At 43.1% G+C, this 16,279-nt stretch overlaps 2 protein-coding genes across 2 annotated transcripts in view; both read left to right on the forward strand.

Moving 5' to 3' along the window:
* LOC309563348 (uncharacterized protein) overlaps positions 1-16,279 on the forward strand; it is a gene marked incomplete at both ends in the record, with an annotated part of 143,082 nt that overhangs the window by 13,246 nt on the left and 113,557 nt on the right. The window lies entirely within an intron of this gene.
* Positions 5,274-14,831, forward strand: LOC309562513 (uncharacterized protein). Its single transcript, XM_082266753.1, has 2 exons — positions 5,274-5,994; positions 13,815-14,831. The coding sequence occupies exons 1-2, from the start codon at positions 5,756-5,758 to the stop codon at positions 14,482-14,484; spliced, it is 909 nt and encodes a 302-aa protein (XP_082122879.1). The 5' UTR covers positions 5,274-5,755; the 3' UTR covers positions 14,485-14,831.

A 16,279-nucleotide genomic window follows, 5' to 3' on the forward strand; every position in this document is an offset into this window, starting at 1 on the left:
CGCTCCGTCTCGGACTTATAAAGACTTGGTCACATGCTTCAGATGGCCAATCACAGCTACTAATACATTTGTAGGCATGGCTGAGATGGCTTAAGGCACACCAGTTAAACACTTGTTGATTGGCTGTTGAAAGCCCGCCATGAAAAGCGCGCCAATGCATACAAAAACCCGGAAATAAAATGACCGAACACGGATTTTTACCCGAACATACAGTAAAGTTTTCGGGTCCGTGTTCGGGTAACAAAAATCTAATTATTCGGTACGAACACAAATAATACAGTCCGTGTTCGCTCAACCCTACTCAAGATACATTTGGGGGAACATATCGATAATATCAAGAAATGTATCTAATTACTTTCGACTGGTACACAATAAAGATCTGAGCCTGCTGACTTTCTGTGGAATCGATAAGATAGAATCCAATTAGAGGGGAAAAAACATGAGAATTGCCGTTTCACAAAATGAATCAAGATGGATATACCAACTCTACACTTTACAACCAAGGGGAATGAACATAGATATGGACATAAATTGCTTTATATCCAATCACTAGAGAGCCATGCTCCAGACAAGCTTAACACCAAGCCATTAATACACTAATAGTTCCATTATTTTACATGCAATATTCATGGGTATTTGGAATTTGTATAATTATGTCAAACACCACATGTCACTCAGACATAAGCCAATTCGCCACCTTATGATATCACAAAACCAAATATATATTAACTTCAAATATTCACAACTAGGACCCACTTTCTATATATTTTTTATATTTTTATATATATATTTTTCGTATTTTAGTCTATAAAGGCCTGGGTCAGAGAAAATACCAACAGAGGGACTACGCACAAATTTTATTATCACATTATGTCTTAACATAGGGGCTGTGCATATTATTATAACACAGGGGATACACATGAATGTATTACTGTATATGTAGTGTATTTTTTTTGGGCATTTATATTTATTTTTAAACATTAATTTAATTCATAGGGGGATGTAGAAATGTTCTACCTATTGCATATTTATTATTAAAACATTCATGTTTATAAAGCTACAATTATGTTTATAGCTTACAGGAGAGTGTACTTTAAAATGTTCATTTAGTTCATAGGGGGAAGTAAGAAACATTACGCTTTTATACTTATATTGCATAGTCAATTTTATGTTTATACTTTACAGGGTAGTGTACAATATATGTAATTATTATACTTTCGGGCCAAATACCATCTAGCTTTGAAAACAACTGTTGGTAGATTGGGAAGAGTGACACAGGATTTCGTATAGATATATCTATTCAGTGGGGACACTCCTGCATCTTAATCACCTCCCAGAATCAATTTAGCAGGGCAGAGTGAGGGGCGGTGTTTGCCGCATATAAGATCACCGCGCACTGTGCTTTCCTATCTCTGAAGACGTCACCGGATGTGACGAAACGCGTTCGACGGCAGGTGGAAGGCAAACCGGAACTCTCCTGCTCGCTACTCTGCAGCTTTTTTTCATTTAATACTTGCCATTGTTTGTACTTACTTTTAATCATTTTACCCATGGAATTGGAATAAAATAATTTTAATTACTACACTATCCGGAGCACCTTTCTCTTTTTTTTTCTACATCCTGGCCCCACATCTGATGAGGTGAGAGGAGGAATCATACCATCCCATCCATCCATCTACTGGAGAGCCACGAGAGGATCCACATTAGCCTGGGTGCTATTTAAGCACTATTGGTCTTGGTGCTATAAGGCACGCAAGACCCACTCTATCTGGTAAGTGACCCATCCTTACCTTACCACGGTGGAGAGGAATCAGAGCCACATTATTGTCACAGAGTGACCGAAAAAAATTTTCCACTTTGAGCACTTGCACCTATATGCGTTGGATGAGCATTCTTTGCACAAGAGATCTACTATTTTGAACTTTGTCACTGCAGTCACAATATATGGACTTGATCTAGCAATTTTGAGCCACATGCACTTTAAATACCACTATTGTAAATATTTATCAATTCACTATTTTCACTATTGTATGGAATTTATATAGATTTTATATTATTTATATTATTATTTACTTTCCCGTTAATAAATTAGAGGCATTTCATGGTGTGAAACAGTCATTATATTGTTTACAATGCACAAGCCCTAAAGGTTGCACTGACGGCTTTCATTGGTCACAAATTTTACCACATACATACCATATATATATTTTTTTTGCATAAGATCTCCGCTAAGGTTGTATATATACCAGCAAGCGCTATAGGTAGCCTCACCACAAGGCTACTATTGCTAAACACTTTACCTACCATTCTATAGCTGCTGCTTCTCAATATATTTTTAATACACCAATTTAATATATTTATATACCATTAGGTGTGGGGAATATACCTTTGATATATTTTTATAACATAAAGAGGACCTGTCATGCTTTATTTTTATCACAAGGGATGTTTAAATTTCTTTAAAGTGGTAAAAATAACCGCTTGCCGAACGTATAATTAGTTATATGGCGACAGAGTGGCACTCCTACACCTGATCATGTACCTGATTTGGCACATCCAGGTAGGGGGCCCGCGCGCCTTTGGTGCCACGGCTGTCCTGTGATTAGACACAGCACAAGCCAATCAGCGGGTGCTGGCCAAAGGATGAACGCCGGCACCAACTGATCGGTGAGGACACAGAACAGAGGTCTGCCTATGTGAACAAGGAAAAGCTCTGTTCTGTCAGCAGGGATTTGTGATGGATTTTCTTTTCCTGCAATGCAGGGAATAAAATCCATCAGATCCCTTAGTAAAAACAGCACACATAGCACACAAAAAACACTTGTTAGGAACACATGTAACCCTTTGATCGCCCTAGATCTTTAACTCCTTCCCAGCCAGTGTCATTAGTACAGTGGCCGTGCATATTTTTAACACTGATCACTGTATTAGTGTCACTGGTTCCCACAAAGTGTCAAAAGTGTCAGTTAGGGGTTGCTTTACTAAAAGGGGAGAGTGCAAAATCTGGTGCAGCTGTGCATGGTAGCCAATCAGCTTCCAACTTCAGCCTACTCAATTAAGCTTTGACAATAAAAACTGTAAGCTGATTGGTCTCTATGCAGAGCTCCCCGTTAGTGTCAGACTTTCCGGTGATCGCACCACACATGTGAGGTATTACCACAAACATTTTAGCAAGATCAATAATTCTAGTTCTAGGCCTCCTTTGTAACTCCAAACTGCTAATCTGTATTTTTAAAGCTTCGCTTATGGAGGTTTTTAAGTATCATTGTTTGTTGTCATTCCACGGGTGTGTTCAGTTTTGAAGCATGACATGTTAGGCATCTATTTACTCTGCGTAATATCCTCTTTTTTATATCGTACCAAGAAGTTGGGTTAAATGTTGTGGGTTTTTTTTTCATTAAAATGTATATTTTTTTAAATGCGTTTGAAAACCACTGCGCAAATACCGCATAACATAAAAAATTGCAACGACCACATTTTATTCTCTAGGGCCTCTGCTTAAAAAATATAAAAATCTTGGGGATTTAAGTATCTTTCTAGCAAACAAAAAATTATTTTTACATGTAAACAAATAGTGTCAGAACAGGCCTGGTCTTCAAATGATTAAATTGGAAAAAGAGATTAATTAGACCCAGCCTTTAACTTTTAGATCTCTGACCCATGTGGGGATGGGATCCAATGGGGATCTGCCTTATCTAGTAGTAGAGGATGCAGGGGTGACATATATAATAGAAATATACTACATTTTCATTATAAAATGCAGAGGTGGGGGACTCGAGTCGTATGACTTGTCTCGAGTCCGACTCGAGTCGCGATTTTCAGGCCTTGCGACTTGCTTGATTAAAGTATGAATATGACTTGACTTGACTTAGACTTGAGTACAAGTTGCTTGAGACTTGACTTGACTTGCGGCGGAAGACTCGACAATGACTTGACAGTCAATGAGTCATTGAGTCAATAATCATAAATAATTTATCCCAATTATTTAATCCCCATCGCCTCATGACACTGCCTCCCTGTCCGTGATGATACTACTGCTCTGCATAGCAGCCTTGTGGTGCGCTGCGCCGAGGCTGCACGCTCCTCCCCTAGACTTGTGAGAAGTGTTGGGCGGAGCTTAATTTCCCGGGCAAGATGTCATATACAGGCCAGCCCGAGCATTGGGAGAGTGGCGCACGGCCGCATCTTGACTAAGGTGGACGCCTGGACGGTCGGACTCGTGGACGTTGAAGGTGGAAGGTGGAAGAAAGAAGCAAGCACTTCAGCACTAGTCTCTCAGACTCTGTCTGTCATGTCTGTACTACTGTACAGTAATACAAAAGGTAACCTAGTATGTGAACTTGCTAATCTGATAATTAATAACTGGTCTGGGGGGGGGGCTGTGATGGGTGGTTGGGGACTAGTGGAGGGGGGGCTTGGGGGTGGTGGTGGTCTAGTGGGGGTGCTTGGGGGGTGGTGGTCTAGTTGGGGGGGAGGGGGTGCTGGTGGTCTAGTGGGTAGGGGGTGGTCTAGTGGTGAGGCCTACCCATCAGTGCAGCAAATCAGTGCCCCTGGGGGGTGATGGTGGTGGCGGTCTAGGGGCTTGGGGGGTGGTGGTGGTCTAGTGGGGGGGGGGTGCTGGTGGTCTAGTGGGTAGGGGGTGATCTAGTGGTGAGGCCTACCCATCAGTGCAGCAAATCAGTGCCCCTGGGGGGTGGTGGTGGTGGCGGTCTAGGGGCTTGGGGGGTGTTGGTGGTCTAGTGGGGGGGGTGCTGGTGGTCTAGTGGGTAGGGGGGTGGTCTAGTGGTGAGGCCTACCCATCAGTGCAGCTAATCAGTGCCACTTGGTGGTGGTGGTGGCGGTCTAGGGGCTTGGGGGGTGCTGGTGGTCTAGTGGGGGGGTGCTGGTGGTATAGTGGGTAGGGGGGTGGTCTAGTGGTGAGGCCTACCCATCCGTGCAGCTAATCAGTGCCACCTAGCAGTGCCCACCAGTGCAGCTCATCAGTGCACTGCAGTGCAACCCACCAGTGCAGCTAATCAGTCCTGCCTATCAGTGCAGCTCATTAGTGCCGCCTATCAGTGCCTTATCAGTGTCTGTCACCTATCAGTGCAACTTACCAGTGCCTCCTATCGGTGCCCAGCAGAGCCGCAAATCAGTACCAGTGGCACTGGTGAGCTGCACTGATAGGCAGGACTGAGGAGCTGCACTGATGGGTTTCAGTGCACTGATGAGGCTTACCCATCCTATCTTTAGTGATCAGATGGGCACTAATAGGTGGCACTTATGAGCTGCACTGATAGGTGGCACTGGTGATGCTCTTCACCGATGGGCACTGATAGGTGGCACTGATTTGCTGCTCTGATGGGCACTGATAGGAGGCACTGCTGAGCGACACTGATAGGCAGCACTGATGAGCTGCAATGGTGGGCACTGCTAGGTGGCACTGATTAGCTGCACTGATGGGTATGCCTCACCCATCACATGGGCACTAATATGTGGCACTTATGAGCTGCACTGATACGTGGCACTGATGCTCTTCACCGATGCAGCTCATCAGTGCCATCAGAACAGTCTGGCTGCATTGATGGACACTGGTGAGACTGCATTGATGGTCACTGGTGAGGCTTAGCTGATGGGCACTGGTGAGGTTGCATTAATGGGCACTGATCAGGCTACATTTATGGACACTGGTGACTGAGGCTGCATTGATGCATTATTTTTGTTAAAACAGGTGAGCTGATTCGTGATCGACATTGTTTCGTGAATAGTTGGTTCAATGGGCGACGCCGGCTTGCCTGTACTTGCCCTCCAGGTCTATGGCTGTCAGCCCAGCCCAAACATGACAGAAGACAGTAGTCGAGCTCCACAAATAGTCTTGTTTGGCTATAAGGACTTTGAACTGGATCGTGCCAATAAAAAAAGATTTGAAAAATGCAAAATATGCACCGCAAGAATATCCGACATGACAACCACAACGTCAAATTTTATTCAACATTTCAATAGCCACAAGGAAAGGTAAGAAAGTCATCTCTTTATAGTCAGTTATAGTCGGTTTCACTAAGATCTATAATGATTACTAATGTAATGAAAGTAAGTGGTAAACTCCGCGCTTATGGAATATTGGATATGAGTGAATAAGTAATGAATAAATCCTAGGCTGCAGCCTCCCTAACTCTGCTGAGGACGTATGATTACGAAACGCGTACAGCGTGTCGCATCACTTCCGGTTCCTGTATGGAGGCGTGGACCGCATTGCGCTGCACACGCATGTTTCCCAACTCGATTACTACTATGCTAATGTGAGTACCTTTGATCCTGTTTTTTGTGAAATAAACCCTATTCGACAGAATTACGCTATGTGCCTTTCCTTTACTTCTTAAATACCTGTTCCACTGATACACCGTGGATATTTGGAGCATGCATCCCATACCGCCGGGACATAGAAACATAGAAACATAGAATGTGTCGGCAGATAAGAACCATTTGGCCCATCTAGTCTGCCCAATATATCTGAATCCTATGAATAGTCCCTGGCCCTATCTTATATGAAGGATAGCCTTATGCCTATCCCATGCATGCTTAAACTCCTTCACTGTATTTGCAGCTACCACTTCTGCAGGAAGGTTATTCCATGCATCCACTACTCTCTCAGTAAAGTAATACTTCCTCATATTACTTTTAAACCTTTGCCCCTCTAATTTAAAACTGTGTCCTCTTGTGGTAGTTTTTCTTCTTTTAAATATGCTCTCCTCCTTTACCGAGTTGATTCCCTTTATGTATTTAAAAGTTTCTATCATATCCCCTCTGTCTCTTCTTTCTTCCAAGCTATACATGTTAAGGTCCTTTAACCTTTCCTGGTAAGTTTTTTCCTGCAATCCATGTAATAGTTTAGTAGCTCTTCTCTGAACTCTCTCTAGAGCCGGGGTCCTCAATAGGCGGACTCCGGGCCGCCTCCGGACCCACACGGACTTAAATCTGGACCGCCGAAGCGGTCTGCTTCCTTCGGTTATCAGCGGGGGGGGGGGGGGGGGGGGTAGAATTGAGAGGATCGGGAGGATCGGAGTGGCTGTGTTTTACACTGGCAGCGCTGCATGATTACAAAAAGCCGAGTACAAGTTCTTACCCGACGGAGAGGATGTCCTACAAAGTCCCGCCTCCTGGGCCGGCTCTTACCTATGATAGACAGAACACTGGTGATGTCTATCATAGGAGTCGGTGTCCAGGAGGCGGGACTTTGTAGGACATCCTCTCCGTCGGGTAAGAACTTGTACTCGGCTTTTTGTAATCATGCAGCGCTGCCAGTGTAAAACACAGCCACTCCGATCCTCCCGATCCTCCCGATCCTCTCAATTCTACCCCCCCCCCCCGCTGATGACCGAAGGAAGCAGACCGCTTCGGCGGTCCAGATTAATGGGGGCACGCACACTGGTCACTCTGCATTATTGGGGGCACGCACACTGGTCACTCTGCATTATTGGGGGCACGCACACTGGTCACTCTGCATTATTAGGGGCACGCACACTGGTCAATCTGCATTATTGGGGGCACGCACACTGGTCACTCTGCATTATTGGGGGCACACACACTGGTCAATCTGCATTATTGGGGGCACGCACACTGGTCACTCTGCATTATTGGGGGCACGCACACTGGTCACTCTGCATTATTGGGGGCACACACACTGGTCAATCTGCATTATTGGTGACACGCACACTGGTCAATCTGCATTATTGGGGGCACGCACACTGGTCAATCTGCATTATTGGGGGCACGCACACTGGTCACTCTGCATTATTGGGGGCACGCACACTGGTCAATCTGCATTATTGGGGGCACGCACACTGGTCACTCTGCATTATTGGGGGCACGCACACTGGTCAATCTGCATTATTGGGGGCACGCACACTGGTCACTCTGCATTATTGGGGGCACGCACACTGGTCAATCTGCATTATTGGGGGCACGTACACTGGTCACTCTGCATTAATGGGGGCACGCACAATGGTCGCTCTACATTGGATGGGGGCAAGTTTTGGGGAATGCCTTTTTTTGTTGGCGTTCTGTATTTGGAATTTGACGATCACTTTTCCGGACCTCGGACTGAATGGAAAATTTGTAAGTGGACCTTTCAAGTTTACATTTGAGTACCCCTGCTCTAGAGTATCTATATCCTTCTGGAGATATGGCCTCCAGTACTGTGCACAATACTCCAAGTGAGGTCTCACCAGTGTTCTGTACAGCGGCATAAGCACTTCTCTCTTTCTACTGCTTATACCTCTCCCTATACATCCAAGCATTCTGCTGGCATTTCGTGCTGCTCTATTACATTGTCCTCCCACCTTTAAGTCTTCTGAAATAATTACTCCTAAATCCCTTTCCTCAGATACTGAGGTCAGGACTGTGTCAAATATTCTATATTCTGCCCTTGGGTTTTTACGCCCCAGGTGCATTATCTTGCACTTATCCACATTAAATTTCAGTTGCCAGAGTTCTGACCATTCTTCTAGTTTTCCTAAATCCTTTTCCATTTGGCGTTTCCCTCCAAGAACATCAACCCTGTTACATATCTTTGTGTCATCAGCAAAAAGACAAACCTTACCATCGAGGCCTTTTGCAATATCACTTATGAAGATATTAAACAAAATTGGTCCCAGTACAGATCCCTGAGGTACCCCACTGGTAACATGACCTTGTTCTGAATGTTCTCCATTGACTACAACCCTCTGTTGTCTGCCACTCAGCCACTGGCTAATCCACTCAACAATATGGGAGTCCATGCTCAATGACTGTAGTTTATTGATAAGTCTTCTATGTGGGACAGTGTCAAAAGCCTTACTAAAATCTATATATGCAATGTCTACTGCACCTCCACCGTCTATTATTTTATTCACCCAGTCAAAAAAAATCTATAAGATTTGTTTAACATGATCTCCCTGAAGTAAACCCATGTTGTTTTTCGTCTTGCAATCCATGGGATTTAAGATGTTCCACAATCCTATCCTTTAATAGGGTTTCCATTAATTTGCCTACTATTGATGTCAGACTCACTGGTCTATAGTTGCTCGATTCCTCCCTACTACCTTTCTTGTGAATGGGCACGACATTTGCCAATTTCCAATCTTCCGGGACGACTCCTGTTACTAATGATTGGTTAAATAAATCTGTTAATGGTTTTGCCAGCTCACCACTAAGCTCTTTTAATAATTTTGGGTGTATCTCATCAGGACCCTGTGACTTATTTGTCTTCACTGTAGACAGCAATCTTAGAACGTCTTCCTCTGTAAAGACACATGCATCAAACGATTCATTAGTCATCCTTTCAAGTGGAGGTCCTTTTCCTTCTTTTTCTTCTGTAAAATCTGAACAGAAGTATTCATTAAGGCAGTCGGCTAGCCCTTTATTCTCTTCTACATACCTTCCGTCCTTTGTTTTTAATTTAGTTATTCCTTGTTTTAATTTCCTTTTTTCATTTATATATCTGAAGAATGTCTTATCCCCCTTTTTCATAGACTGAGCTAGTTTTTCTTCTGCCTGCGCTTTAGAAGTTCTTGTAACTTGCTTGGCCTCTTTCTGCCTAATCCTGTAGATTTCCTGATCTTCATTGCTCTGGGTTTTTTATAATTACAAAATGCTAGCTTTTTATTTTTAATGATTTGGGCCACTTCTGCTGAGTACCACAGTGGTCCCCCTCCTTTTTTTGCTTTTACTGACAAGTCTAATGCAATTTTCTGTTGCCTTCAATAATGCACCTTTTAAGTAGTCCCATTTTTCCTGGACTCCATGTAATCTGTTCCAGTCTGATAAGGACTCATTTATGACTAATTTCATTCCACCAGACCCCAACCATCTCCCCCCAGGAACCCTTTTACCCGGGAACTACCAGGGGCCCTCATAGACGTCCAACCCAGGACCTGTAGAGGAGACTAGGACCCACCTACCGGAATACTACACAAACCCGCTCTATACCCCTGTGTGGGGTGGGTATTTCTGGTGAGTGCGCCATTTACTAAAGGGGTCACAGAGCACCTCACTGCCCACCACGGAGTCACGTATTGTGTATAATCTACACAAAGACTGTCACCTGATTATCAATTAATTATATTTTGGACGTTCTTAGTCACTTTATCACCAGCTAATATTTATTTATCATTTTATCACTTCAATACCCAATATTGGACTTATCCTTTGGATACACCATCGCGTCTTTATTATCTATTTATTTGTCACTAGTTTATGTTGGTGCACACCAGCCTTGGTCATTCACAGACATGTCACTTTGAGTTCATGATATTTATATTGTAATATTGTATACTTTGGACCTCGCATCACTTGGGGTCACTTATTTACATGTTATTTTCGGCACTCATTTATATATCTGTTTAAATAATGATTTATTCATATTTTTTGGATTGATATTTATGGTCATATTTGCACATGTCACCTAATAGGGCCATTTATGCACATGACACTTTGACCCACTGACACTTGTTTACATTATCTATTTTATATACTTTTACACTCTCATATTTACAGTTTTTACAATACCTCTCTTTTTTTATCTTGTCATATTCTTAGTTACACCTACTTATTTATTGCCATATCCAATTGGCACTCCAGATTTTATACACACTTCTGGCCACTAGGCAGCACCATCCCCCCCCCCCTTTTTACTAATGTAATTAATTAATGTTTTCTGAAGAACTATCTACAGCGCTGCCGCTTGCTAATATCCTGGTCCAATATATAGGTGGGTTCACTCCTGGGGGTTTAGGGGCCAGGGTATATAAAAAAAACAAATGTTCCAAATAGTGTAGAACATTTTTTAAATTTTATTTCCCACATGGGGTAAAACATCCAAAGAAATTGGCTAAAAAAAAAACACTACAACCTCTCACATGCAGAGTGGCGAGCAGAGAGGCAGTGGAACGCAAGCCAGAACACTCTGCATGTCAGCGGTTGTAGTGTTTTTTTGTAGCCGATTTCTTTGGATGTTTTACCCCATGTGGGAAATAAAATTTTAAAAACGTTCTACACTATTTGCATTTGTTTTTTATATACCCTGGCCCCTAAACCCCCAGGAGTGGACCCACCTATATATTGCACCAGGATATTAGCAAGCGCTGTAGATAGTCTTTTCTTTGACTATTTTTTGTGACAAACACTCCATTCCTAAAGCTGCTGCTGTATTGGCACATATAATCATTTTTGAGAAATAATTTTTGAGCACGCTACTGTACCTAGGCGGAGGGGGGGGGGGGGGGTGTACTACACTTTTAATTTAGTGCTATCTTTTTCCAAATTAATCTTTTCTGTTTGTCATAATTTGGCCTTGGTTGCATATTATATTTTTTTCTTATTAGATGTATCACAGTAATCATTAATCTAATGATAATGGTCATATATCTCGTAAATTGATGTATTGGGGATTTTCGACTATAACATTGGCTTAGCCTGAATTTTAATGTTGATGGGCACCCTAAAATGAGCGGGCCGCTCTATCTGTATTAAATGTGCATATTTTCATTTCAAATAATTTTTATTGCAATTTTTGTCATACAACAGGGGAAAACAATAAGCAGGTTTGCATAACACGTGTAACAAGTATTGCTTTGAAGGAATCAATTATCAATATTCATCCAGATCATTTTAGCTCAAACAGCACATAACATCTACAATACAGGAAGGTGTAAAGCATGGGTGTCCAACCTTTTGGCTTCTCTGGGCCATATTGAGTGTAGAGAAATTTTCTCGGGCCGCATATAAAAATATATACTACAGTTAAGGTAATAAAACGCCACCACGCCCTTCCTGCACGCCCATCCAATGCAGCTTCACCAGTGCGTGCCCAGCCAATGCAGCCTGATCAGTGCCCATCCGATGTAGCCTCACCAGTGCGTGCCCATCTAATGCACTCTGCAAAGAAGAGAGAGGCGAGCCACTGGATTACACAGAGCAGGGATCTCCCGCTTACCCGGTGACTGCTGTCATATGAAGTCCTGCCTCCTGGACCGGCTCCTAAGATAGACGTCACCAATGTGCTGTCTATCATTGACAGAGGCTCAGAGGCGGCCTCTGCCTACAGTTAGTTGGAAGCCGCTGTGGCCGTGCCTCCGACTTGACTTCCTTCCTCCCCAGCAACAAAAAAAATAATTGTCAGGGGGCAGTGGGCCGCATTGCCTGTGGTTCTAGGCCGCAGGTTGGACATGCCTGGTGTAAAGCATAATGCCGTAGACCTATATCCTCACCACTCAAATTAGCTAGTAATAACAGAAATGTTCAAGTGCGCCATCTAGTGACCAAATTAGATTATACAGTGAAGTTCGAACTGAACCATTGATACCAGAGGAGCCATTTTTTTCTTTCCTTATGGTAATGTTCACTTGTGGGGGACATAATCAGCTCGTATGTGTAGTGCAATTGGGTAGTGTGGATGATAGTGTTGAGTGAGAAGTGTGCAGGATACAGTATGGTAAAGCTGCAAACCTAAAATAATATATATAGTGTGATAGTGACGTCCTCTCGAAGGAAACGCGTCAGTAAGGAGCGCCGCAATGTCATCACTCATCGCCGCGGACCGAGCTGCAGGCGGCCGTGGCCTCTCCTCTCCATCGCTGTGCTTTTTTGTGCCCGGAACAAGTCGTTTTATGTAAGTGTATCAAGTATGTTACGATTAAACAGTCTGTAAGGTACTACACTATTGTACGATTTTATTTTTGGGACACTACGAGATTATCTCAGGCACCGGAGGGGACACATCCAGACCCAGGGACCATAGGAGGGATACTATCCATTCCCAGGAGAGTGTGTGATTAAGCCCATATCCAAGAGTTTTCTGGTAAGAGGCACATCCTCTCCCTAAGTGTGGTTTAAGGGATCCATCGTTGGGTATCTTATATCTGGATTTGTGTCACTTATACCCCCTTACATTTTCATCTTTCTGGTAAGGAGCCAATCCAGATATGGTGGTGGGATCATTTGCACTCTAATTTGCTGTGGATCTTTCACTAAGGAGTTCATCTTATTTACAACACCACTTGGACTTTTGTTTGGATTGGACTTTTTATTCAGTTTCCGTTATTACTTTGAAGAGTGCACTTCATTATTGATTGCTTAGTTGATTCACTAGGGCACGTTATATTATATTTCAATTTGATGTAATGAATATTGTTTCTTCACATATTTATATTAATTAATCAATCACGTTGTGATTTACTCCCCTAGTGTGGATGATGTCTTGAAGCGATGGGGGTTGGACGCTTTTCCATTTCCTAGTTATACTTAATCTAGTTGCAAGAAGGACATTCAGTACTATTTTACGGAGTTGCAGCGGTATTTTTTCTATTGTCAGATTCAATAGACCTAGCTCTGGAGATGGGTCTAGGGCAGTGATGGCGAACCTTGGCACCCCAGGTTTTTTGGAACTACATTTCCCATGATGCTCATGCACTCTGCAGTGCAGTTGAGTATCATAGGAAATGTAGTTCCCAAACATCTGGGGTGCCAGGCTTCGCCATCACTGGTCTAGGGGTATTTGTACAATTGTGGAGAGCAAAAGGAACACCTCCGACCACAGGGCTCGTATTGGCGGGCAATCCCATAATATGTGTTTGATGGTACCCTGCTTGCCGCACTCTCGCCAACATGTTGGAGGGGTGTTGCTATCGAATTTTGCTATGATATATGGGGTGAGTTACCATCTCAAGGAGATTTTTGGGTGCAGTTCCCTAAATGTGCGTATTTTCAAGTGTTTGTGTGGACTGCATGTGGAAACTAAAGCATTGCGCTTATAGTTATAACATACTGCATTTTTTTTTTTTTTTTTTAAATCCGTGCAGATATGATGAATATGTCAAATCCAAGATACACTGCAGCGATTTGCAGCAGCCATCCATGTCACAGTTCATTGTGCCCCAGAGTACTACATATCCAGTCAACCACCCTCGACAAAAAGCCATTACAGAAGCAATAATATCTGATCTGATCATTAATTGCAACACTCCCCCGTCTATCACTGACAATAAGCACTTCATTCATTTTCTCTCCATTATGGACACAAAATATACTGCACTGAGCCGCAGAACCATCACCTCAAGACTTGACAGTGTGGTGTCTGAGCGACAATCAAAACTTATAAGTGAAATGGCCACAGTTGAAAATCTGTCTGTCACTGTGGACATCTGGTCAGACAGAAGAATGAGAGGCTACCTTGGCGTCACCGCTCACTGGATGAACACTGCAGCAGATGCTATAACATTGAAATCTCATCTACTAGCTTGCAACCGGTTCAAGGGGTCACATACGGGAGAGAGAATTTGTGAAGAATTTGAACAAATATGTGAGCAGTATAAAATCAAACAAAAGATTGATTATATAATTTGTGACAATGCACAACATATGAAGAAGGCATTCACCACATGTTTTCCCAGTGCAGCTGAAGCAGATGAGGATGATGATGACTGCCTTGATGATGCAGAACTTTGGAATGCCCTTCCAGTGGATGAGTAGGAGAGGCTGAATGAGACATTGACCTCCAAAAGTCAGCATAGATTACAGAGCTTTGCACACACGCTACAATTAGTTGTTGGTGATGGTCTTAAAGAGACCAGGGCTGTCAGTTCAGCTCTGGCCAAAGCGTTGCGGATCAGTTCTCTGCTCCACACAAGTACTTCTTTAAAGGAGGAATTTGAGAAAGAATTTGGCCAGCGTGGAGTTCCTGCTTCTGTTGTTACTCGATGGAATTCAACTTTCCGACAGCTGAAGTCCTTGCTTAGCTGTGACTACCAAACTTTGTGCAAGGTCTTGGATGTTAGAGGGCACAGAGAGACTATTTTCACTCTAAGAGAGTGGGCTCTGATTAACCACTTAAGCCCCGGAAGATTTTACCCCCTTCCTGACCAGGGCCTATTTTGCGATTCGGCACTGCGTGAATTTAACGGACAATTGCACGGTCATGCGACGCTGTACCTAAACGAATTTGACGTCCTTTTTTTCCCACAAACAGAGCTTTCTTTTGGTGGTATTTGATCACCTGTGCGATTTTTTGATCATGCGCTATAAACAAAGAAAGAGCGGCAATTTTGCAAAAATTATATTTTTCACATTTTTTATATGAAATTCCCCCCCAAAAAATGTAAAAATCTAAATTTTTTAACATTTTAGGCCAATTTGTTTTATGCTACCTATGTTTGGTAAAAAAAAAATCGCAAAAAGCGTATTTTGATTGGTTTGCGCAAAAGTTATTGCGATTACTAACTAAGGGAAAGATTTTTGTCATTTTTGTTGTTTTTTTTTTTAACGAGTAATGGCGGCGATCTGCAATTTTTTTTTTTTTTTGCGGGACTGTGAAATTGTGGCGGACAGATCGGACCCTTAACTGACATTTTTGACACTTTTGGGGTTACCAGTGACATTACTACAGTAATCAGTGCTATATATATGCACTGTTACTGTAAAAATGACACTGGCAGTGAAGGAGTTAACTTTTTTTTTAGAGGGAGGGGTTAAGTGTATCCCTAGGGGCGTGTTTCTAACTGTGATTGGATGTGGCTACTAGTGTAAGAACAGTGATCAACGGTCCTACATAGTAGAATCCTGTGATCTCCATTCTTACACACGTGCAGATTATCTGAAGACTTTTGTCTGCAGACTTACCAAAACCATATAATATGAGGTCAAACCTAAACACTTTCAATTTGTATGCAATCCGGCAGGCCCTTGCACTACATAGAAAAGGTAAATCTGAAGACAAAAGTCTTCAGATAATTTGCACGTGTGTACGGGGGCATTACACAGGGGAGAATGACAGGCGGCTTTGTTTACATTAGCCGCCTGCCTTTCTCCCGCTGTAACGGACAAACATGCGCACGGGGCGGCGGCGTCCGTGAGCACGCCTCCGGCGGTGCACGCTCTCTCCCTAGAGCCTTACAGGCTAGCGACGTAGTCCTACATCGCTTTGCCTGTGAGGGGCTGACTGCCACAGTAAATAGTCGTGCGGCGGTCAGCAAGTGGTTAAAGAACTGGTCAGCATTCTGAAACCCTTTGCTGATGCCACTGATCTCACGCAGGGAGAGAAAGTTGTAACCATAAGTGCTGTGATTCCCTGTGTTCTCTCCCTCAACAATCACTTGGAAAAGCATAAAGAAGGAACACAATACTTGGGCAACCTAATCCACAGTCTTCAAAGATCGCTACAAAGAAGATTCAAAGGCATCTTTGTCAATGTAAAAATGTCTCAGCCAGAGACAAATGAAGGAATCCCGCCATTCTCTGATCCTGTTTATGTCAAAGCAGCTGATCTTGA

This window comes from Pelophylax lessonae (genome assembly GCF_965119305.1).
Source record: "Pelophylax lessonae genome assembly, chromosome: 9".
Classification (NCBI taxonomy): Eukaryota; Metazoa; Chordata; class Amphibia; order Anura; family Ranidae; genus Pelophylax; species Pelophylax lessonae.